Source organism: Gasterosteus aculeatus, chromosome 8 (assembly GCF_964276395.1).
Source record: "Gasterosteus aculeatus chromosome 8, fGasAcu3.hap1.1, whole genome shotgun sequence".
Taxonomy (NCBI): Eukaryota; Metazoa; Chordata; class Actinopteri; order Perciformes; family Gasterosteidae; genus Gasterosteus; species Gasterosteus aculeatus.
Window position 1 is genome coordinate 7,815,354 of NC_135695.1, and position 24,323 is coordinate 7,839,676.

The 24,323-nt window shown below is 44.6% G+C and overlaps 1 protein-coding gene across 2 annotated transcripts in view; it reads right to left on the reverse strand.

The window, feature by feature from the left end:
- The window catches only part of LOC120823930 (carboxyl-terminal PDZ ligand of neuronal nitric oxide synthase protein), a 93,989-nt gene extending 72,929 nt beyond the window's left edge, over window positions 1–21,060 (reverse strand). For both annotated transcript variants that reach the window (XM_040184404.2, XM_040184403.2), the window contains exons 1-2: window positions 20,541–21,060; window positions 20,229–20,300 (exon numbers count right to left, since the gene is read on the reverse strand). In XM_040184404.2, coding sequence (XP_040040338.2) covers window positions 20,229–20,300; window positions 20,541–20,645 — 177 coding nt within the window. In that variant the 5' untranslated portion in view covers window positions 20,646–21,060. The remainder of the gene's footprint in view (window positions 1–20,228; window positions 20,301–20,540) is intronic.
- Between the last annotated feature and the right edge of the window lie 3,263 nt (window positions 21,061–24,323).

Sequence of the window (24,323 nt, forward strand, 5' to 3'; positions counted from 1 at the left end):
AGTATGTGGCCAAGACCTGAAATGAGTTTGACACCACTGCTGTAGACGAACTATGGTTTCGGAGATGTTACGACTGTGCATCCCATATTTTGTGTAAATGAAGAACGGTCTTTTCTTTTTAAAGGCAGAGCAAACGCGGTCTCAGTGTCAATTTGTTTTTCGGGACGTGTAGGTCACACGAGGCAAATTGACGGATGACGTGACAAACGTCCTGGACATGAAAGGGACAGAACAAAAAGGGGTCCAGCTTCAAACGTGCTGCCAAATGTCCATCAGCCAAAGTGCATAAAGTCAGAGAATGCCAAGTCGATACCTCAGGAAAACAATCCTGTCATAGTGTTTCATTTAAGAGTCACTGCACAATTTAAAGCAAATACTATCGTTTTTCCATCACCCAATTACTGAGCTCTTTATTACTTTCTTTATTTCGACTTGAGAAACTGGACTTTCAGAGGCCTTTCCAAAGCAGCAGGGAGACATTCCCTGGGGCAGATCTCTTTTCTTTTTGGGGTTTTAACCCTGCAGGGTAACTTGCAGGGCGTATTTTAAATAGAGGGGCAGTTTCCTTCATCCTTTTTGATGCGGACCCCTCATACTGTATCCCTTGACTTTACTTTTCGCCTTCAACACCAAACCACTTACGATCTCAGTGAAACCTCACTGAGCTTTCCCCCCTCATGTATAACAGTCATCCTACACATTTTAAGAATCTTTTCAAATGACCTGACCTGTGATTAACACACATGTGGGAAGACTCACTCAGTCGCCTTACTTCTCCCCATTAGTTCACCGCAGTTATCTTATTTTCATTAGTTACAGACATTATGCAGAATACCCCCCGATCCTCCCGGACTGGCTTCCCTGTCAAACTAGTGATGTATGAAGCCAGTGAATAGCCCAAGCCCAGACCATTATGGCCTTTCCCATTCTGAAGTGCGCATTATTTCTGATGGGACTGGCTGGCTGGCCCTGATGAGTCTTGTTCTGATGGATGGAGTCAGACCTGTAGTTTTGGCAATCAGACAGGTGGGCGGGGAACTGCATTAGCTGTGGACACGCTTTGTCTAAGAGGACAGTTCAACGTACAGTTCAAAACAAATGAGCTCTAAGCGGTGCGTAAACGGGTGTAATAGCAGTCCAAGCCGTTTTCAATCTGGCTTTGGGGATTAATTCCTCTCCCGAATGAGGGGATCGTCTTCCAGGTTGGACAGAGATGGGCAAATCCATCTGACCACTGCAGAATGACTATTTCACCAGTTAGGCAAGCAGCTCGAAGACCAACACATTTTCTAAAGTGTTTAACCGTAGACTGTATACAAAGATGGACATGAGATGCCATTAACTTCACATGAATGCGATTGTCTTCTTCAAACAAAAACTTTAATAAAAGATATTTTCATATCGGTTTCAGCAGTCACTTTATTAGGTACACCTTGCTCGTGAAAGGTTGGACTTCTGACTTCAGAACTGCTTTGATTATTCGTGGAATACTTTCAACAAGGTGTTGGAAACATTCCTCAGTGGTTTTGGTCCATATTGTCATGATTAGAGTGGCTGCAGATGTGTTGGGTGCACATCTTCCATTCCACCACATCCCAGAGGTGCTCTATTGGATTGAGATCTGGTGACTGGAGGCCACTGGAGTACATTCAACTTGTTCGAGATGATACTGTATGAGCTTTGTGACATGGTGCAAGTGAAAATGTGTCTTATAATATTTAGGTATAGTCTGAGGTTTTAAAATGGGCCAATTTGTTGATATTCTGTAATATACTCGCCTTATTTCAAATACTTACAACTAATTCCTGAAGTATCAACTAAATCTATCTCCCCCCAGGCGTCATTGCAGTTGAAGGATTTGTATTTTCAGCCCCCTACACCTCTACTACAGTGCTACTTACAACTGGCACCATCATAGGTACATTAAAATCAAATTCACAACAGGCCGCAAGGTGTTCCGTTAGAAACATCAACCAGGGACCGGTCCCAAAGTCAGACCAGGTCCAAGTCATCAGCCCTCCATGCTGGAGTTATAATAATACTTATGATGGCTTAGGAAAGCTTAAAGCACAATCCTTTGAAGTGTGTTTTCCTCCTAGTTGAGCAAAGTTGTGAGAGCCAGATGACAAATTCTATCTCAAATGCAAAGGCAAACAGATAGCTTGGACGAACTCGTAGCCTCAGGACGGCGCTTCAGACACACAGTCTTCTGCAGCTGGCCACAGAGCGGTTAGGGGAGATGGACACTACCATGACTTCTTGAGAAAAAGAGGTTGCTCCTCTCACTTCCCCCCCCCAGAGATGTCTGTGTGCCAGTGATATGAACTTGGGAGCCATAAGTATTGAACCATTCGCTCATTTTCCATTTGGCCTGAGCCTGTGAGTACATTTAACATCCAACTTAACAACTGGCAAATCGATTTGCGTGTTCAATTGATCACTCGTGGTGTGAGAAAGATAGGAGACAAAACAGACGGGAGAAGAAGAAAAGAGAAGTTTGATTTCAAAACTTCTCAATTTCTTTCAGCATCAGCGGTGATATCTCCCTTAATGAGCACGATCAGGAGCTGTATCAAGTACTCGGGGAGGAGAGGCTGTAAATGATGTGTGCGACTGTCTTTACATTTCTGCTGCCTATCTGTATGTGTAATATCAGCCGTCTTGTGAAATAACAGCGAGAGAAGAGGTGGATGGAGAATGTGAAACCAATTAAAGAAACAGAAAATTACAGATTGTTTTTCATGGAGTGGCAGGAATTCATACACTCAAGTGAGTTGGGAAAATCTCTGGCCACTAATTATTATATCTTACAAAGTGCTTACGAGCCACTTAACTGAGCCCTTTACAGTCTGTCTGTGGGATGAAGAAGCCGTCGTCCAGGGGTAAATGTTGTACTCTTCTCCTTGAGGCTTGGGCAAGATAGACCGCCTGGGGAGGACCAGGACGACCCCCGAGGGGACACCCTGTTTCGTTTCTCGTGTCTCTAAGCCTCGTGTTGGGACGACACTGAGTGGGGAAAGGCCCTGCCAGGCATAAGTAATTGAATCAGAAACATTATTAGATTAGAGCCTGGAATATAAAAAAAAAAAACAGAAAAAAATACTTTATTCACTGCACAGAGAATCTGACGAAAGTCATTGCTCTCGTGTTTTTGAGGGAGGGGGGAGGGGGGGTTGTGCCCTGTGCTCAGAATGATGGCAGATTTGCAAGCAGACAAAGACCAGCTCCAGCTGAAGCGTGGACAATTTTCCTGCCTATCAGAGTGAAAAAAGTCCTTAGCACGCAAAGTGTAATAGTGTCCCTGCCTGTAACTGCAGGCCGGTGACAAAAGAAAAAGGGAACACACAAACTTCCTCTCAAACCAATATACCTTCCGTTGTTAGTCCAGAAAGAGGAACATAACAAGGACTATTATCTTTATCAAAAAATACCAGAAACAAAATGGAAACACTGCCTTGTGATGGACAATAACAGCTATAATGAAATATTCCATCACCACCCTATTTCAGCTGTGGTTGGACACACCGCCCACAGCCGACAGCCGTTGAAGCCGTACATCAAACGCGTGCGTCTTAATGCAGGTACTGATACGGCTTGTGGTTTTAATCACATCTGGGTTTCCTTTTCATTGCTCATTGGTGTGTGAGATGCAGAAGGCCATTCCTCTTGGGGCACGGCGCATTTCTAAAAAGGCAAATAACTAATCCAATCAACAGATTCAGAATCCTTCTCTGCTGTCCACTGATCTGAATAGAGTTTGAGATTTCATAGTCTTAAATAGGCGGCTGAGAGGCAAAGGATCTGACGATTATTACAAATAATGTTCCGTCACATCAAACCCGAGCGCGTCTCCGAGCTGCTGGTTTGAACGCCCTGTGATAGTTCCTCCCCAGCTGTAATTATTCCTCTGCAGGATTACCACTTTCTATTGAGGTCGTTAGTTAGACAGCCCAATTCAGCGCTCCACCTCTATACCATGTGAATGATAAAACGGTGCAGCAGTGTTAAAAACGACGATTTGCATCAGCCATCGAGTGGGAAGCCTGATTACCAGGTCGTTCAAATCAGCACAGAACCAGAACAAAACATTAGGCCCAACAGGGCGAACCTACGGCGGCATTAACAGCATTGTTTTGTGCAATGGCTCTTAACAAAGGATGTGATTATGAAGACGTTTCAGTGCCAGCGCTCAGTTTATTCAACTGCTTCCATCCAGGCTTCGTTCTAATTGGGAGGAACTTGATGAGTTCAACATGGGAAAAAAGTGAAAACCTGTGTAAATCAAAGACAGCTCAATATCAAAGGAAATGGTGCCTGAGCTCACACCACCGCCTTAATATGTAATGCAGAGAGCAACTTGTATGTGCAGCAGTGTGCCGCTACCTCCTCTTCTCTCACACCAGACCTCATCAATCATTTCAAAGCACCTGATAAAAATGTAGGATTTATACAATGTTGTTTATCAGCAAGGCGGTGAAAATGCTACGATCAATGTTGGCTAAAAGAATTATGGCACGGAACAACCTTTTCCATCGAACTATATATTGCCACGGAGGTTTAGAGGGAGAATGTTTCTGCAGGCTGAGAGTCCTGCACCACTGTCACTAAGAGTCTTCCTGTTCGGAGCTTCGTCAAATATTGAAATGAATTCAAATCGTGCTTTGAGTGCAGTGACATCAGCGTCCCCGCCTCAATTCTTTTCACCACAATTCGGGGAATATAAGTGACATTGTTGGGTTTCAAACGCGAACAATATACGCAGCATGTTGTAAACTGCCACCTCTCTCTTCATGGAAGATTCTGCCACAGGTGCTGGCACACTTCAAAGCTCTGCGATAGCGAGGCTGATGAATATTTTACTAACAGGCTACAATATGAAGCTGAGGATGCGCCATGAAACTTCAAAACTCCACCTCATCGCCCGCTGGATTAACAGCGACGGAACTCAAGGATTATATGAGACGAATCCAACTTTAAACACAAATTCTGGGATTTTATAATTTAAATAAATTATATATATATATATATATATATATATATATATATATATATATATATATATATATATATATATATATATATTAGTTTATTAGTTTTAGAGCCTTTTCTAAAATATTTTCTTCCAATAAAACATTCTCAGAAAGTGATCTTAAGTAGTTGTAAACCAAACACTTCCCAGTCATGGATGGATATTTATTTGGGCGTTTATGATAACAGAGATCAATCACCGAGCCAGCGCTCCGTCAATGGATAGACCTCGGGCTGAAATTATTAACAGACTATAAATGTGTCTATGCAAAGTCAATTTAGGATTCCACAGCAGGATTCACACATGAAGAGTTACAGTGAGAGGAGATTATAGAAAGGCTTAAGAAGGGGAAATGTCAAAAGAGGAAGAAAGGTGGGCTGAAATGTGTTTATCTCGGCACGGTAAGGTATATTATTCAGTGGAATAACTCATTCCAAATGAATTTCCTAATCGTGTTGTCAAATTCAGTCCATCTATCCAACGCGAGGATGAAAACGTGAGCACAGAAATGCCTGCCAGCATTCCAACGATCAGCCAGGTTGCCTGTAAACGTGTCCGCCACATTGGACTTCATTTGCATCGGAAATTCTGCTTTTATTTACATCCATTTGAACTGTGGCTGACAGTTGTTACCAAAATATTTCAATGCAAATTGCTGCTCCATGTTTAATGCTGAAGCGTATAAACTCTTGATCAAATGTATCATTATTATTATTGATATTATAACTCATATTAAACTGAACCCCAGTCATCATTCCCCCTTCTTTGCATGTTGATGTTTTCTATTATACACATATGCATAACACTGCTAATATCTCAATACCCTGCAGCGCGAGCTACTCGCAGTCAGCGTCTCACTAGCAGCTCATTTTTGCTTTGGAAATGTGCGGAATCAGATTACCCATCCAGTCACACTCACGGCTTTCACCCATTGTAGTGGGAACTGCACCGAGATCAGACAGCCCGTCTACCGACTAACTAAAAGTCAGCTCGCCACGCCGAGGACTCGGCAGGCGGGCCTATCAGTCCCCTTGGGCAATTAGTCAGTTCAGCATTGAACAATTGGCTTTCTATGCGAGTTAGGGCTCTGCCACAGAGACCCCTAATCTACAACATAATTAGGATGTTGCAAATTGGGTAAAACTCTACAAGGAATCCAGTGATCAGGCGGTAATGAGCCATCAATTGAAGCCGAGTCTTTGAGTATAGGAAAATAAGACAACTAGACATTGAATTGCATTCCAAGTGTGTGTTACTAAAATAATCTAAAACCCGACAAAAGGCAGAAAATCCTCTTGACAAGTGATTTGTCCATTGATGAGAAGAGCTTTCAGCTAAATGCCGTCCCGAATCTAGCCACCCTCGCTGCTTCCCAGTCGGTCAGGAGTTCACTCGCAGATCTCTGGCATCCGGGGTCACGCAGTGCGGCCATTTCGTCCGGTTGATCTGAAATGTGCAGTCGCCGGAAGATAATCCCTCATTGGGACCAATTATCCGCAGTCTCTGGTGAGAGGGCAAATTAGAGGCGCTCCGTGGAGCCGTGAGGATCGGCCCGAAGCCACGGAACAGCATTCCAGCCGCTCATGTCCACCGGCTCTGCACCGCAGGAAGTCACAAGAGATGCCCGAGAAGATTTTAAGAGCTGAAAACATTCCATGAGGGAGCTTGACGCACAGGTGTAGCTCATAGGTGTGTTTGGTTTCGGAGATAGTCGTCCACTTCCTCTCTAGCTTCTTTTAAAAAGCAAGGTATTTCCTCTTTCTTTTGCCCTGTCTCCGATACCTACTCACGACCATCGTTCATGAACTCGGGTGAAAAGTTCAAAGAGGGAACATGGACCATAGTGACATAGTGGCTACGCCGGAGAAAGGGGAAAAAAGGTGGACAAAAGTGGCTCATGTTTTGCAGCGCATTGACTCGGCTCTCTGCCCCGCTGAGGCCTGAGGGATTGTTCTCCTATTTCCTCTCCATAAAATCTCCTTCCTGAACACACACACACACACACACACACACACACACACACACACACACACAGTGAATATGTTGACATCACACACATCCTGCCAAGTCTACCTGCTCCACTGTGCCCACAACAGTCACCACCCTCAACACACACACACAGGATTGTGTTATGTGTGCAGTATGTCCTGCCATATGCTGGTATTTGCTCATCATCCCGTGTGAGTATGACTTTTAGACATCTTGATTTCCTCACGCTGTGTGAATACCACATAAAATAGATCCAGTGATCTCTGTTGATTTATGGTAATAGTGTGACATGTTGTTATGTTGTTTTTCTCCATCTGTTTGCATGGGACTCTCCGGCTCTCCGGGTAAACACGACGCTGGAGTGCGTGCCAAAAGCGAACAAAGCACGCTTGTCTTTGTTTAATACTGACTGAGGGAAAGTTTTGAACACTACTGGGGTTCTCGAGCAAGGTGGTGACGATCTAAAAGATCGACGAGCACAACCATCATCGACCTAACCATACATACACAATGACACGTCCAACGGATTTAATACAATTAGAAATAAGATGAAACAATGTAATGGTGTTTGTGGTTCCAGCCTTATTCATGCATGTTAGAATAAAAAAAAAAGATTTAAAAAAATGTAATCTAAAACCATGCAAGGACATACTACAGTGGTAATTGCTATGGTATTGTTACCGTACACGTGTGCCCCGTCTGTATTTTTTAAGCACGAGGAATAAAACCACACGGCTCCCAGTCAAATCCCCCAAAGCAGAAAATGCTCTTCCCCCGATCGTGTTTTTCCTCCTGCTGAGGAATCCCCCCTCTTCCTCTTCCTTCCATCTCTTCTTCAGTCATATTCTCCATCAAGGATTCTCTCTGCCTCGACGGCAGCCTCAGGGCCAGGATTTGACCTCTAACCAGTCTCTATGTTGCATAAACGAGCTAACGGGGGGGGGGTGTCATCCCACGGAGCAGGATTGCTGGATTTGTGTAAGTAAGTCACGAACATTCAACCCAACAAATGTTTCACGCCGTCAACCTGTGTTTCCTGACGCTCCTTTCCTGCCTCATGCGTCTTGAGAAAATTGGTGTTTCATGTTGGGGGAGAATTTTCCACGTTTAAAAAAAGTAGGTGACCGATTTGTACAAACCTGTGTTCAGTGCATTTGTTTGTAGACTGCATGATTCCAACCAACTTGCGGTTTGCATTCCAATGACTTGTGGAGGAAGTCTAAATGAAATGTTCAAAAATGGGCTGGCAACGAAAAAGCACTGGGTAGAAAAGGCTTTTAGCTGTTCGATGCGGATGACTGGGGTGAATGTCAACACACAATGGCCATACGGGGGCTTGTTAAGAGGAAATGACTGTGACCTCCACAACTCTCCGAGGCAAGGCTTCGCAAATTGGACGAGAAAAGGAAAAATAAGGTGTGCGGGTAAGGAAACAAAAGACGGGAGGGAGGATGGGAGAAGAGCACTTCCCTACTGCAAATAAAACAGGGGAAAATTCAAAGACCAGGATGATGGCTTAAAGTGGAGACGGTAACAATGCTTTCCAGAATAAGATTCTTTTTCTGGAAATTCTTGGAAGGCATGCGGCAATGCCAACACACGCCGTGACTATATTAACCCAAATTAACATAGAACCATTTCATTTATTAACTAAAAGTGCTAAATTAGCTTTGAAATAATATTCAGAACTTTTTATGGAAATTATGGAATGTTTCCATCAGGTCACACATATGGAGGCCGAATCAAATCAAATAGGGCCGTGTGGCATACAGCGTTTTATCAAGGTGTCCGTGACATGCCATTAATAGAGAAATCTTTCAGTTAAGGTCAAACACCATATAGGTATTCTACAAAGCCTTTTATTAATGAGGCACTGCTTCTCATTTCAGTAAGTGAAAAAGAAGCAATACCTTCAATAGAAAAGGGAGAGTTCTGTGTCGTATTCACGTTATTAGCAATGATAAATAAGCCAATAATTAAGCGAATGTCAGCATACACATGCTTTTGCATAGTATACATATTTGTTTGAAGAATACACATTTCTTTTCAGTTTGTTTTATTTTGTTAAATTGGGTCGCCATCCAGAAGAGATTTGCCACCATACAAATATTTGTTTTGGAATAAATGATAAAAAAGCTGAATCCTCAAATGGGGATATTGTATGTTGAGGGCTTTTATTGTGAAAGGTAATGCAGGATCCTCGTTGTCTGAGGGACTGGTGGAGTTTGCCATCTTGTTTCAGACTGCGCAGCCCGAGCTCCAAGAGACATGCAGGTTTTTTTGAATCCCATTAACAGAAAATTCAAGACTCAAAATCCAAACTCAACCAAGCCGCTCAAAGGGCTGTAGCAGTGCTGCGGTACCAAAGACCAGCCTCAAAAACACTTTTTGAAGATCTCGTTCATTTTCCCAGAATCTACCCCATTGTTGAGCGGCCTCATCTTAGTCATCTTTGGTCTAAAACCTTCAAGGTCTTGTCTCACTCACTATGCTTTAGATCAGGGGCGTCAAACTCATTTCAGGTTCGGGCCAGATACCGCCCACTTCGGTCGAGCGCGGATCAGACCATTAAAATCATATGGAGGGGTGGCGCCGACGATCCGACCGGCGGACCTGGGATGGCCGCTATTTAGACAGGAGGGCGTGTGCGGACTGAAGACGGGCAGGGGAGAAGAAAGGACAGAGGTAATAGATTGAACACCAAGTTATGGTTTCTCACCTCTTTGAGCTTCTACGGGGGTTTGTCATCCTCCCTGTCTGACGGAGGACGGTGACATTGATGGATGGCACCCTCGCAACTTTACCGCCCCTCCAACACTATACTAGAATCAATTAAGTGGCGTGCTCTCTTCTGAGCTGGAAACTAGACCATCAGCTAGATATACATCGTTTCCTCCCCGATCCCCCTCCGTCATATCTCACAGCGAAGCGACGGGGGTGTCGGGCCGGGAGGGGGAATCGCCACGTGAAAGCCAGACAACAGAGGCAAGTAGGTGGGCCCGCAGGCAGACCGATATCAGAGTGTGCAGTCGCTGTCGTCCATCATTACAATTGAAATAATGTTTTTATTATTGGGGAATCAGATGTTTTTTTTTAATAAACACAGATTTTAGACGCCTTCTAATGGCTGCATCAACACTTGATCATATCCGTTAACATTATTATACAGCGCTTTTCACAAATGACATATATATGATGAAAATATGTGGGATACAAACATTTAATCAGCCACAGCAGTTGATTGTATAAAGTACATATGTGGTTAGAAATTACATTTGATTAAAACAATCAAAGCTAAATATGTTTTTAACAATATGTTTAATGTAAAAGCTGTTCATCTGAAATTGCATTGTTGACTGTTTTTCCAGTTAGCTGTGTAATAGACGGATTAAATGTTAGCAGCGATGGATTGAATAAATACAGAGAGAAACAAGCACCCGAGTTTGAGGGAGCAGAAAATAAATGAGGCAAAATACAGAAATAAATAACAATGGAAATAAGAATGTTTGTGGTGGGGAAGAGTTTATCCACACGGGGGCTGAAGGAGAAGCAGAACCGACCTCAGCATGCTTAATGAAAGAGTCTGTGGCGAGGGTTCCATCAGAAACATATTGGAGGGCAACCATCCGACACACACACACACACACACACACACACAGCTTGGCGGATGGGCTCCGATATTCTCCTTGGCGTGTTCAATCCGTGCATAAAGAACATGGCGGCCCGTTTGACGTGGCACCCAGAGAAAACCTCTCGCAGGAACAAATCGAGCGAAGAATACAAAACAACATTTAATGTTATTGTAGCGTGATGGTTTTAACGCTTTTACTATAAACTTCCCTGTCAGACAGCGTTATTCCCTAAACCTGAGAAGTCTGCCCCCAAAACGTATGTGACATTTTAAAAGGATTAATGGAAGCGGGGATCATTGTTTGGCAGACTTGAGTTTGCCTCGGCGAAATGCAAAGGGAGAGGTGGAGGAGAAGTTGGAGCGCTGAGATTTAAGCCAGGACGTGGGCGCGGGGGGAGGAGGGGGGGGGGGGGGTTGAGAGCCTTAATACAAGCGAGGTTAGGAGAGGCGTTCAGGGCGGCTCCCAGCGGCACTGAGATACAGCAGAGGGAAGCAGATAAGGGCAGGAAGAGGGGGGGTGCTGGATTGAGCCGCGGCCGCAGAGAGAGGGGCGCTTGCTGGCCGTTATCTCACAGATGAGGGCAGCTCCAAGGTCAGCGTGCATAACATTAGCGCTCAGCGGTGCTTTCTGTTATTCTCGTGTGCAGGACGGAGCTGGAAGCAGGCATTGATTGCAAACTAGGCCTTTTGTTTCTCAAGCTTCTTTTCACCAGGATCCCGATGTAAGAAAGCCGCGAAACGGCCACCACTCGAGAGAGGGGACGACTCAAACCAAAGAAATGTTTACAAGGGGTTACCAAGAGCAACTCGGAAACAACAAATGGGCCAAAGCCTAACCATAAAATGAGTGCAAATGCATGCCATATAATTCATAAAGTCTCATTCAAAGCGGACGTACACCATTATTTGCTCCCAAGAAGCTTCAGCTTTTGGTCAGTCTTAAGAGATGAATTAGGTATTTGTTGGTGTTGGGACTATTTTGAGGTTATTTGTAGAACCAGTTCTGTGCCTGCTGATTTGAACGTGTGTTTTCACATGAAAGGGTACATTTTTATCTATGAAATTGATGACAACATATCATGGTAAATATAGGTGGGAAAACCTGCACTATTTTGTATTATGACTTTCCTTTAGATGCAGGTATTCTTAAAAAAAACGCTTTGTTCATTGATATATAAAATGATACTTATTTAGGGTGAAATACATTACCATCTCAATACATTACTATTTACGGTGACAAAACAAATGGAGGGACATGTTTTGATGACGGCAGCAAATCTTAAATGGAAATGTGCTGCTTTTGTATTTTCAAAATCACACCAAAGTATTTGAGTTTTGGACTGTTGTTTAGATTAACCAGTAGAAGAGGCAGAGGAGCAGAAAGTGGACTGAAGGAACGGCAACATGAAGACATGGAGGGGGGGGGGGAAGCTAACGAGGAGGAGAGGAACAGGAATAACGAGTACAGCCAGACGAATACAAAAGGGGAGGGGGAGGGGACAGGGGGAGATTAGGGACAATCTAGGGAGGGAAGGGAAAGATAAGGAGAACGACAGGATGGAGGCAGAAAATTAGCCGGAGGGAGAACTTTGTTCCCGTATTTCAGCTAATGCGTTGATCTACCTGCTCATCACGGCGTTCAGAAATAGATCCCGGTTAACAGTGAGGAGGGTGCTGTGCAGAGAACAAAGATGTGGATAAAAAGGTGGAGGGGAGAAGGTCTCCGAGGGGCACGGAGGCTGAAAGTCTACAACACAGGGTCATAAAAGACAGAAAAGCAAAGGGAGGGGGGGGCGGAGACGGACACACACACACACACACACACACACACACACACACACACACACACACACACACACACACACACACACACACACACACACACACACACACACACACACACACACACACACACACCAGTTCTTCAGGCCGTACATCCACTACAATGATTTCTATCATGCGAACGCGCCCGAAAAAACACATATTCAAGGTACACAGGCAGGCGGCAACTTCACGGTTGCGCCGAACAAAAGGACGCATTGTCCATCACACACTTCAAGCGTCTCACTTGTTGCTCCAATAAAAGTTTGCTTCACCCCACGTGGGCAGTAATTGTAATAATTGTAAACGCACAATGTAACTGCACAGCAGCTGTTAGTTTTCATACGTCTCCGTTTTAAGAGTCTGGAGTAGTGTGGACTTAAAATGGTATTGTGGTACAGATGTATCAGACCACGGTGTTTACTGACAGGTAAAGAAAAACTAAAGACCCTCGGTGAGTCCGGACCCCTTTCTTTGAATGTGATATTTCTCGCCCCCCCGACGGACAACATGTCGGTGCTCCACCGAGGCCGACCTTTCCTCTACTTTTAAAAGGTCTCCTCTCTCCCAGAAGCAGCATCGTTTGCAGCCCGCCGTCCCGTGTTGATGCCGCGGGGGAAGCGTGTCCAAGTTGACTCGGCGTCAACCTTCAAACCTCGGAGATCGCCAGCGTCTCGCCGCCCGGCTCAGGGCACAACCTCGGCTCATTCCCCCAATTTATTGCTGACATTTAAGAGGAACGAGGGAGTCAAGGGGTGTACAAGAAGACGCTTGTATTGCTTGCTTGGAGGGTGGGGGGTATTGGAGATGGTACCCTGGAAGGGAATCCATTAAATTATATCACCTGGTCGGAGGAAGAGGATGAACACGCGCTGGAAGGGGTTCTGAACAGCGGCGCCGAATGTGATCGGAGCGCAGTTAATAATGCTGACGACTCAGTTTGCCTAGTTTGTCATTGCCAGTTTGTGTTCCTCTCCAACAGGAGATCTTCATCATGCACAATGAGGATTAATTCCCTGACTAAAACGTCAGGGAAACAAACTGTACAACTATAAAGAGATCCTAGATTTACCCTGTTTTAGAGAGGATCTAGTACAACGGTAGGGGTGTAACGATTCATTTTAACAACGATTTGATTCGAATCGCGATTCATGGTTGCAGATTCAATTCATGGACGATCTGGGTTAATTTATAACAATTCGATTCGATTCAGTGACTTGAAATCGATTCAATAACTTTACTGGACAGTGCAGGCAAAGTTTCTGAGATCCCTGTTGTTTCTTGTAAGGAAATCAGGTTTACATTAATGATGGATATTATAAACCAGCAAACAACAATTAATGGCAAATGTATAAACCTTTTATTTGAATCAAGTGCCATTTTCAATGTAAACATTAAACAATAATTACACAATGTTTGGATCAATTTACAGAACCCCGGATTTTCAACCTCATTGTAGGGTCGCATGTCTTTACAGATAAACTTGGCAATTGTTACTGTGATGTTGAGTTTGGTGCTGGCGAGGCCTGAGGTGTCTGCAGAGCTGGAGTTACCTGCTGCTGCTGCTGCAGCGGTGACGCTGCTAGAGGTCCTGACTGTCGGCGTTGTTTAATCCCACGGCGCCTTAGTAGATGGCCGGAAAGATTCGTTGTGTTTCCGTGTTTTTTTATTTGGCTTCTACATATTCTACAAACAGCGACCGACTTATTTAGAACACCTCCGTATTTGCAAAAGCCAAAATGTTTCCACGCGCTGGATCGATAAGTTAGTTTGTAAATGTCTCAATCGCAGTCGTCTCCGCCACGCTGTGTTTTGTTGTTGTTCTGAGTTTTGCACGTCTGCCGCTGCGTACTGATGACGTCACAGACAGGCAGACTGAATCGAGTAACGTTTTATGTGTCTAAAGTGATAAAAAACAAACAAACACACATCCACACCGTTTTTGTACTTAAATCCAAGGTGCAGTTTCCAAATATCGATACAAATCGATTATGTACCATTTCAATCGATTTGTAATAAATGTCGTCCGGAATGCCGATTTGCGGAGCACAGATCGATTCAGTTGGATCGCAGGAATATAAATCGATTAATCGATTCAGTGGATGAATCGTTACACCCCTATACAACGGTCAAGTGCACATGAGATTTACTGTCATTTATCGCCTTGCATTTACTCCCAGGCTGCCTCTTCCACCCTGTTTATGGAGCAGTTGATGTCTACAGCCACATTATCAGAAGCACGACCCTTTGACCACAAGCAACGGGGGAGAACCTGGTTCTGGGAGATCCATCTGGCTTATTTAATGTTCCTTGGGTTAAAGTGTTAATAGGAATGCTGCAAGATAAGACATATTATGCCGGTGCGGCGGATGTTAATTATGAGAAAGGAGGGACCAAAATCCCGCATGTGTGTCCATTAGTTACGGCGGACTGAGCTCCCCGGATTCTGGGTAAAGAACCCGGGAATCTGCCTCTAATGAAGGGCAGCCCAATGTGAAGGGCTTAATACATTGTTCCAGGGAAGAGCATTTGCAAAGAGAAGCAACATGAAGGTGTGGTAGAGGGAGCCCGGTCAGGAGAGAAATGTCCGAGCGCACACACATTCGTAAAAGCGCAGGCTGATGTGGAGACGTTCTGAGAAAGCATTGGGATCCCGACCCCCAGAAGCAGAACATGGAGGACGAGACGGGCTGCCGTGCTCTGCCTACTTACACAAACCCAAAGAAGCGGCATATGATGGACAAATGGACTTTTATAAGTAAAAAGAAAATGAGGGGCACAAGAAATACAATAAGTTAAATAGTGTCAAAAACCCAAAACCAATGTATTACTGATATAACTCTTCGGAGAGTATTTTGAGACATGCATTTATTTGTGAGTCAACAATCAAATAATTACATATATCATATGTCTATGGACATTGGCTTAAACCCATTCGCCTCCACCCCCCAGCAGGATCGAAAATCCTTCAGCGCCTGATGAATACCAAATACGTAAAGAGAAATTCCATCACACATCTAGAAATAAGCCGCGGATTCACAGGACGCAGAATAACAGAAGCCCGTTTTCAACGTGCAATCGCGCCGCGCCGTCGACCTGCCACCTCTGAACACACAGCTGGGGCCCACCGGCCCCCTCGGCTGGTTAAGCATTAAGCCACTTTCTGAATACGCCCAGCTTACATTTACGGCCTGCCTCTGAAGGGCCTAGAAGACGGCGCCGGCGGGTCGGGCGCAGGAGGAACGTGACGTGCTGGCCGTGTGCTGAATAACGCATTAACGTGAGCTGCGGGTCCAGTGCAGTAGATCAGGAGGCGAGGAGTAGCGGGAGCAAAGGGAGGAAGGGCAATGAGCCGTGCGTTGGTCTTTATTAGATCACTTTTTGACCTTTCAACTGTGACCTTTAAACAAGGAAAGCAGCCTCTGAACAATGTCTCTGAGCTCGGGGCGGAAAAGAGAGCAAGGGCCTTGAGCTGCACAAAGATGTTTGAAAATGTTCTTCAAATGACATAATCTAGACTTTTTTTATTCCAAACAGCAGGGATGAGGACAAACATCACATGTGAGGGCACGTCCATAGATCACCATGAATGCATCTTATTTAATGAGAAATGTATTTCCATATCACGCTCCTGCTAGACGAGCAGGATGCTTGGGACTGCAGGGTTTTCAATAGAGATCATCTACCACTGAAGATATAGAAATAATAACCTTTACAGGTTAGCAGATGCTGCTGCGCTCTAGTTTCTACCCGGGGAAGCATTCAAACGGAATGAAGTAGCAATGACGGAGACGGGGACAGTTAACAACACACCTGCTACCAAATGAGACAACTAAACTTCTAAATTTCCAAAGTGAAAATAAAAAAAAAAAAGAGTTTAAAACCAAGATGAAAGCAGTTTCATTGGGCTCAGTGAACCTGATTTAATTAAAGGGAATAAATAACCCGTGTGGTTTTGAAAGAGGGGCACCTTCATTCAAAGGATCATCCACTCAAAATAGCAGGAGTCACGGACAAAAGAGTCTACATGATTCAAAATGTGCAATTAAAAAAAGGCTCTTCACACTCCCACTGAAGACGCTTCATGTCATGGTTTAGAACGTGATTGGATGAACAGGGAGGGGAGCATGCAACACACACACACACACACACACACACACACTCCCCGGTGATTGGGCCTCAATGGTCATTGTTGCTGATGTTTGGACCAGGCGGTTGGTGGTGAGCGGGATCGGCTGCGTACCCATTCGGGTTTTTTTTTTTTTTTAATCCACTGGGGCTACGGATTTCTTCAAAACCTCCGTTTCAGCGAGCTTTAGAGTACAGAAGGGCCATCACACCCTGAAGAAAAACAAACAAATAGGTGTCCCTTATCGAGGGTGATCAACCTTTAACCCGGAGTTGTCGTTGATGCCCTCGCTGTGGTGAGCGATCACGAAGAGGCCGCATGAGGACGCAGCGCCGCGCCGTTCACATGATTCTGATTCACAAAGTAAAGGAATAAAAAAAGTGCAACGGCAGCTGATCCCATAGAGTTGGGAAGTCTCTGTTAATGCGAGACATCTCTGTCGGGAGGCATGTTTATTTATCCTGGAGGAACGTCAATCAACCCACGGGCCGTGAAGTGAGACGGTTGGCAAAATAAAAACACCACAAATGTCATCTACACAAACACTACAGCTAGATCTGAATAAAAAACAACCCTGTGAAGACCTATGAATAATTAGCCGATGCCATTATAAATTTCAGACATTAGCCATGACAGGGGAGTGATGGTAAATACGCTCAGATAGGCCTTAAATAAATACAGCCAGCGCTACATTACAATGTGTTTGTTTAGTTCTTCTGCACCGAAAGAGTCTCGACGGTGTAATTAGCTCACAGCTCAGCTGTCACATGGAATAGTGTCATCTCTCCACAAATATCAACACTTTGGCAACAAACTGATGCTTGCCATGATGAAACAGCCCCAGTGCAAGTATTTCATTACACATGCTGCTGAAACAATACAATTGATCAATTGTACCAAAAAGTACGAGTATCAAAAGTATCAAAAGTACGTCACGATAAAGTAATTAACTACGTAGTTCATTGGATTTTCAAATAAAACACCACGGGTCCAGATGATTCAATGGTTCCAATAAAATAATAAGAACATTTTCAGTGTGCGCCTCATGAAACAGGGGGAATTAAAGTGTACGCTGAAATCCAGACTGCTGAACTTCCACAGCAGTTAGTTGGTGTTAAAAAGAGGCCTGTTGGCTGCCGGGTGAACACACAGAGGTCCTGGCAGTTAGAGTAATGTACAAAGCATCTCTAACCCCCCCCTCCAGCACCGCTGCGCTCTTTCAGTCTCCTAAGACACATGTTTAATCTTCTCGTCCCGTGCCGCTCAACCTTCCTTCTGTGTTAACCCGGCACGGACAGATGAAACGAGAAATGAATCCCCTCTAATTCACTGTTAAAAGGAGAGGAGAGCTTTAACCTGATAAGCTCTGCCCGACAACGACGACACATTTTATTTAAGAGGACCGTTCATACGGCGTGTTCATCTCAGCGTGGACCGAGATGTTCTCCCGATCTCAAGCAGATTCAATACCACCTCAAGCGCTCCGGGTCCGTCCAATGATCAGCTAGTGAAAAGGAAACTTCTATGTCGTTCATCGTGGCTGGTTTCAGCTTCAATGATTCATCCACAAAGTGCCATTTGCGATTTCTACATTAGTCTGACGTGTGTGTGTGTGTGTGCGCGTGTGCGTGTGCGCGTGTGCATATACAAAGTTCACCGGACCTTGTAGAGCTGCTCGTAACGTCGGCGGCTGTTTCCTGCTTTGCAGTGTTATTAGTTCGTTATCAGCTCCCGGCTTACAGGTGAGTCACGCACACAACGAACAATGACACCGTACATCAAGCGGTTGCCTGGCAACCAGCATAGTTCTGACAAAGAGAACGAGAAGACACCCAAAGACGGATGGGTGGGGCGAATCATTTTACCAGACCTTCTTTCAGAAACGTCGCGGGGCGTCCAAGGTTACATGAAAGTGCAAAGTGAAAACTTTACCAGTCGGTTCCTGGCTTCAACGTATCAGAGGTAGTTTGAAAGGGGAGAAGAGGGATGCAGAGCGAATGTACATCCTTTCAAATTGCCATAACACTGGAAACAGTGTTTTCAGTTCATTAAAGTTATGTGTCACCCTTCTAGTTGCCTAAACAATGAAGGGTGGGTGAAGTCACTGGTGACTATGTCTACTCCCCCCCCAGCCGGAAAATTACCTCCGCCCTCCCTGAAAAAGTGTAGAATGAAAAAACATGTCTTGGTTAGTTTCCCCGCGCACGGCAGTCCCACACGTGCGCAAATATGTCTGTGTGGCACTCGCAGTGGCAGAGCATCAGCAGCTGACTGACAACCCACCCCGCGCTCGGCAAACCCCCCCACCCCCCCCCCCAAAAAACATAGGGGAAACACTTATATAGAGTGTACTGTATGAATCAATGAGCATTGACCTGAATCACCAACTCAAACAAATGCTTTGAGTGCTCGTCCATCGTCCCAACGCGTGAACCGCCCCCCTAACCAGGTATCCGCTATAAGTCAGTATCTACCCATTTCACACAAGAGGGGCCAAACCAAAGGCCGTTGTCCTGCCGACCACAACAGCTGCCACGGCAGCACAATGGGGGGTCCATTTTATAGATACAAGTCAGTCTTCTGTAAAGGGCAATAAGACCATTTTGCCCCTCGTGCTCTGCGGTGTAAACTCGTGCATCGGACAGTGTGTGTCAGACGCAGACTGCACTCACAATGCCTTTCACTGACCTGCCGTCAATAGAAAGAATAATGCAATAATGTCATTGGAGATTCAATGTCATTAAAAGTTTAAATTTTATTCAGCAGATTTTTTTTTACTGCCAAATTGATTCAGAAAAGTTCAGACTTGTGTGCTTGTGTTGCCTCTGTACGCGTGAGTGTGTTTTTTGGGGTATCACCGATTAGCCACAGCACTTCTACCACTTCATCACCATAATCCTCGAATACCTCTGCACCGCCGGGTACAATCTATATTAGGTTGCTAAGCAGAGTGCTGCCAGGCCGACCGACACACGGATTAAGATTATGTCCTTTTTATGGAGCCCAAAAAGCTGTAAATCTCCGTGTTACACAGCAGAAAGAGGGTGAGACGGGAGGAGAGATCACACTTGCTTCAAAAAAGAAACTTCACAACAGCGATGGAGCACACATGGGTGGGTACAAAGTACGCGTTACTAGGAATGATAACATTGCAGTTGATGGATACGGTCAAAGCACTTTGTGACTAATGTGGGTGGTATGTTATGCCATTCTGCTGGGGCCTCAGTCATAAGGGCCACACGTATTCATTCATTCATTTAGCATACGCTAGTAATGCATTTCATAAATCAGTGGTTGTCGGCAACATTTTCCCAGAGAAACTATTACAATTCTACAAGTATGTGGTTATTTTCAATTCGGCATAAGAAAAGAAAAAGACGACGAGCACTTTAGTCATAATTAACCATATGACTAATTAGAAGGACGGGAAAACATTCAGAAAGTTGACGCTTTCCTTACAAAAAGTTGCTGCAAAGTCAACCATACGTCCGCCGAATAGAGCCTCGGATTCCAGGTAATGTTCAAAAACCCGGGATTCATTCCACCAAACGTGCCAAATAGGAGAAAAAACGAGGAGGTCGAAAAAAAACGCCAGGTTTTGAAGGGGGTTTTGTCGCGGTGTCACTCACCCGAATTCTTCTCATCGCAGCCACGATCTCCACTCGGCTGCTCGGCCGCGTCACATCCAGACTCCCGATGTACTGCAGCCACATGACAGGTACAACAATATTAAGCAAACAATAGACGACCATTCTCGCTATGCATTCACTGAAAGAGCGCACGTGTTCGCCTGGGGTTATTTTTATGACTTTTTAGGACTCAAACTAAGTATCTGAGCATTGGGTCTCAGTGCGATACGAGTCGGCCAAAGTTGAAAACACGTCTCACGGAGTAGTGACGTTAAGTGTTACAGTGAGACGTTAACCTGTATGTGGATTCACCTTCGCCTCGAAGTTGATCCCATGCTGGAACGCTTCCTCGTTGTGCAGCGGGATCCGCAAATCGTGCCCATCGTCAACGAGGTTGTACTTGCTTTTAGCAGGCATTTTTAAAAAGAAGAATTCGCCTCTCCGCACTTCCAAGAAAGAAAAAAAAAAGATAATCTCCACGGAGAACCAGCTGTTTTAATCCGAGAAAAAAAAAACAAGAAAAAGAAACAATTCCCCAAATTCCGGCTAGTGCACGTTCTCCATCGCGCCGCACCGTCCCGGCAACGCGGCGCTCACTACGCCCTCGACAGCGGCCGCTGGGCGGCAACAACTTCCCGCAGAGGTCCGGGGCACCGCGGCCCTCAAGTCACACGCAGACGACAAGAACACGGCGACATTCGGCGCGTGCGTGTGTGTGTGTGTGTTGGGGGGGGGGGGGGGAGGAGGACAGATGTGTCTTCGCGACTTTTCCTGTGGCGCTTGTGGAAGTTGGTTTGGGTTCTGCCTCCTTCCCCCGGACTCCTCCCGCCCCCGCGTGGAGGGCGCGCGTGATTGGAGGAGTCCGAGGATCCCACCTGTTTCCATTGGAACAGAGGCGCACCGTGGCTGTCGGGGGGGGGGGGGGCGGAGCGGCTGGTACCTGCCCCCCTCTCTTCCCTCCGACCCTGCGCATACACACACACACGTACACGCACGGGAATAAACCGATTGAGGAGTGGTGTGGCGCCCACTGTAGGCGGTACACATCTGTAGTGTGTAAACTGGTGGTGCGGTTTTTCACCATGAAATAGTCCGTGTAGGCCAATGCAAGCGGTTGACCCTGGCTCCTGTTTGACTGTGAGAAAAGGTTGAGGTTTAATCCTCTGGGAGGATGATCAGAGATAACGGCTGCAAGATGATGTGGTAATTTACAGCCTACGGAAATTAAAATGTCAATGTCACTTTACAGGAGAGGTTTTCACCTTTACCTCTGTTATCAAATAAAAAAGAGCAAGGCTACCAACTAGTGGCCGTATGCGCTATGGGAGTTTAACCTTAAAGAAAATGTAAGAATAAGAAATGATCATTTCTTTCTTTCAAGTATTCTGTTTTAGCCCAATACATTCCACTAACAAAATTGTTAAATAAAAGGCTTGTGTTTTTTTAATGACTCATCACTCGAAATATGTAAGAAGGTACTTTACACAGCACAAATATGGTATTCCCATTTTATGATCCAATTAGCTATATATAGAAAAAAAATTAAATAAAGATTATTTTAAATTTAATTAAATGTGTTTTAGTTTTTACATTTTTAGTGATTATGCTGCTTTAATAATAAAACAGAGAACGTTATCATCTAAATATCGTTTTAAAGCACTTTTATATAAAAATCAACAACATCTATTCCAATAAAAGGCTTCTACAGTATCTACGGGGGGCTTGTGGTTCTCGAGCATCAACATGGCCACACAAGTTTGGTGCAAAAGCTTGCACAACTACACAAACACACACACACACACACACAGGCCCACACACACAAAACTACTTTAAAGACTAAAAATGTCATCAGAAGGAATGAGAACATATTCAAAGCGCTGAACAATTCCAGGAAAAGACATTATGGGTCTAAACACAATCTGCAACACGATGCACTGATAATAAGCTAATTGGGTTGTCGGTCATCTAAGACAGATCGTTCATGCTGAGTATCCTCCAGACATTCTGCTCAAGCATCTGGAATGGAAGCATCCCCACTTGTCATGTTGTATAATGCACAAACCATCTGTGTCACCTTGGGAGTAAAGATGCGTGCAGCGCTCCCCTAAAGGTTGTCCTGGAAGGCGAGGAAAGGGGAAGTGGGGCAGCAGTAATTCACATTCTCACCCCCCTCTTTGGAAACATATAAAGTGCTGCTTGTTATGGCGTCCTGGGGGCTTTTACACTAGCAGGACGGTGCTTTACTGAACGGTATGAGCTTCAGAAATGGCATCTGGCTCCCAGCTATTGCCCTCCTGTTTATTAAAACCTAATCATCATAACTCATTGAAACAAATTGTTTCATTTAGAAATTGTGTTAATTAGATAAAAGTTGCGTAGATGATACATCTTTGAACAGAATGCTTGGAAATCTCTGAGCTTTATTTGACTTGACATTTCAAAGGCTCCACTACAATGATATTATTTCATACGTGCAGTTCTTTAAAGAATCCCTCCATGCTGACTGTTATTTATTTAATTTTTGAGGTCAAGAAGGCCTGACCCTGATGATAGTAGTTATCGGACAAGAACAGCTGCTGTCCCTGCATGAGGAATCACCATTGAATACTTACAGCTCCTCTCTCAGGGACCCCGTGGTCTTAAGGCTCTTTAAAAAAGGATAGAGAGCAACTTAATCCCCGGCAGGACTGAAAACACATGTTGATCTGTTGATTAGGGCTTTTGGCTTTGGAGGCATATGTTCTCCACGCAAAGTAGCTTTTGGAGATCAGTGTACAAAAACATCACAGTTATACTTAAAGCCAAAAGGCAACATAATTCCACAGCAATACAGCAAATATAGCTCCTAAACCGGAGACTTTTTTTCCACAGAGAACGAACTAAAATGGGTGAGACAAAAGAACCCGGCCTGGAGGTGCGTGGGGGAGTGCAGGGAGGACTTTAGTTCAACACAATGCCAGTAATCCTACATGAGACATGTATTACATGTTACAGGTTTTAGACAAGTCAGATGTAATGATGTGTTTGCCCTCAGGGGAGTCTCTTGTAAAATGGTATTTGCTTGAGGTGAACTGGGTAAGACCATTGTTCATTGGTTACCTGTTGCGGGAGTACTACGCCTCTTGCCCAACGCATGCTGGCATGGGCTCCAAAACAAACTGTTTGGAAAATGAATGGACGGCTTCGGTTTCAATGCTCGTGTTCATAGGTTTCAACTTGACGTGTTAATTGGAAGCATTCAAAGTATATATTTTATATTATTTAGTAATTAGCATGGTGCCAAGTATTCTAATGCTATTTGCTTTTGTTTTTGACAAGAAACCACACAGCTAGTCAGAGTAATCAAATGTCGCATGCCGTGAAAGTCAATTATGGGAAAGTTTTATGAGCATATAAAAGCTATGAACCCATTTGTTAGGCTAACACTTAGTTGTGTGTTGCTGGGAAAGAACGTTACCAAAACATTGTTGGTTTACAAGAAAATCCCATAATGAGCTTCTGAATTAGGAGGGAAAAAAATGAACCCAGGAAGGAGAATTAACATTTGTTTGGGATGGCTGAACTAAGCTCTGCTACAATTATTACCTACTGTAGAGTTCCCTTTTTTTAATCAGCAGTCAATTTGCAAAGCGAGCACATGATGTTTGTGGACAGATTATCACAGCAGACACTCAATAGTTTACTCGTTGGTGAGCAGATTTCCTGCATTTCTCATCATTCTCTAAGATCGGCTAGCTGTCATCTTCACCGCTACAAAACGTAATGCGTTGCATTGCATGACTTTTTTAGGGCACCACGAAGAGGATACAGACACAAACACACACACACACACACACACACAGGATTGGACACTAATAGAATAGACAGTAACGGAGCAGTGTACAGCAAACAGGGAGTTATGTCCTCCATCCAACCAGAGCTGCTACTTTTAACATCTGAAAAAACTATGTGTCTATAACGTTGACCTCTGGAGCGGATTAATCTGAACACATTAGCCTTGTGTTTCAGTGTGAAACAAGGCACCGGCTTTTTTTTTGTTGGGGTTCAGTTTTGGGTCAGTGTGTCAGTCGGAGACCCGGGTCTTCTCATCTAACT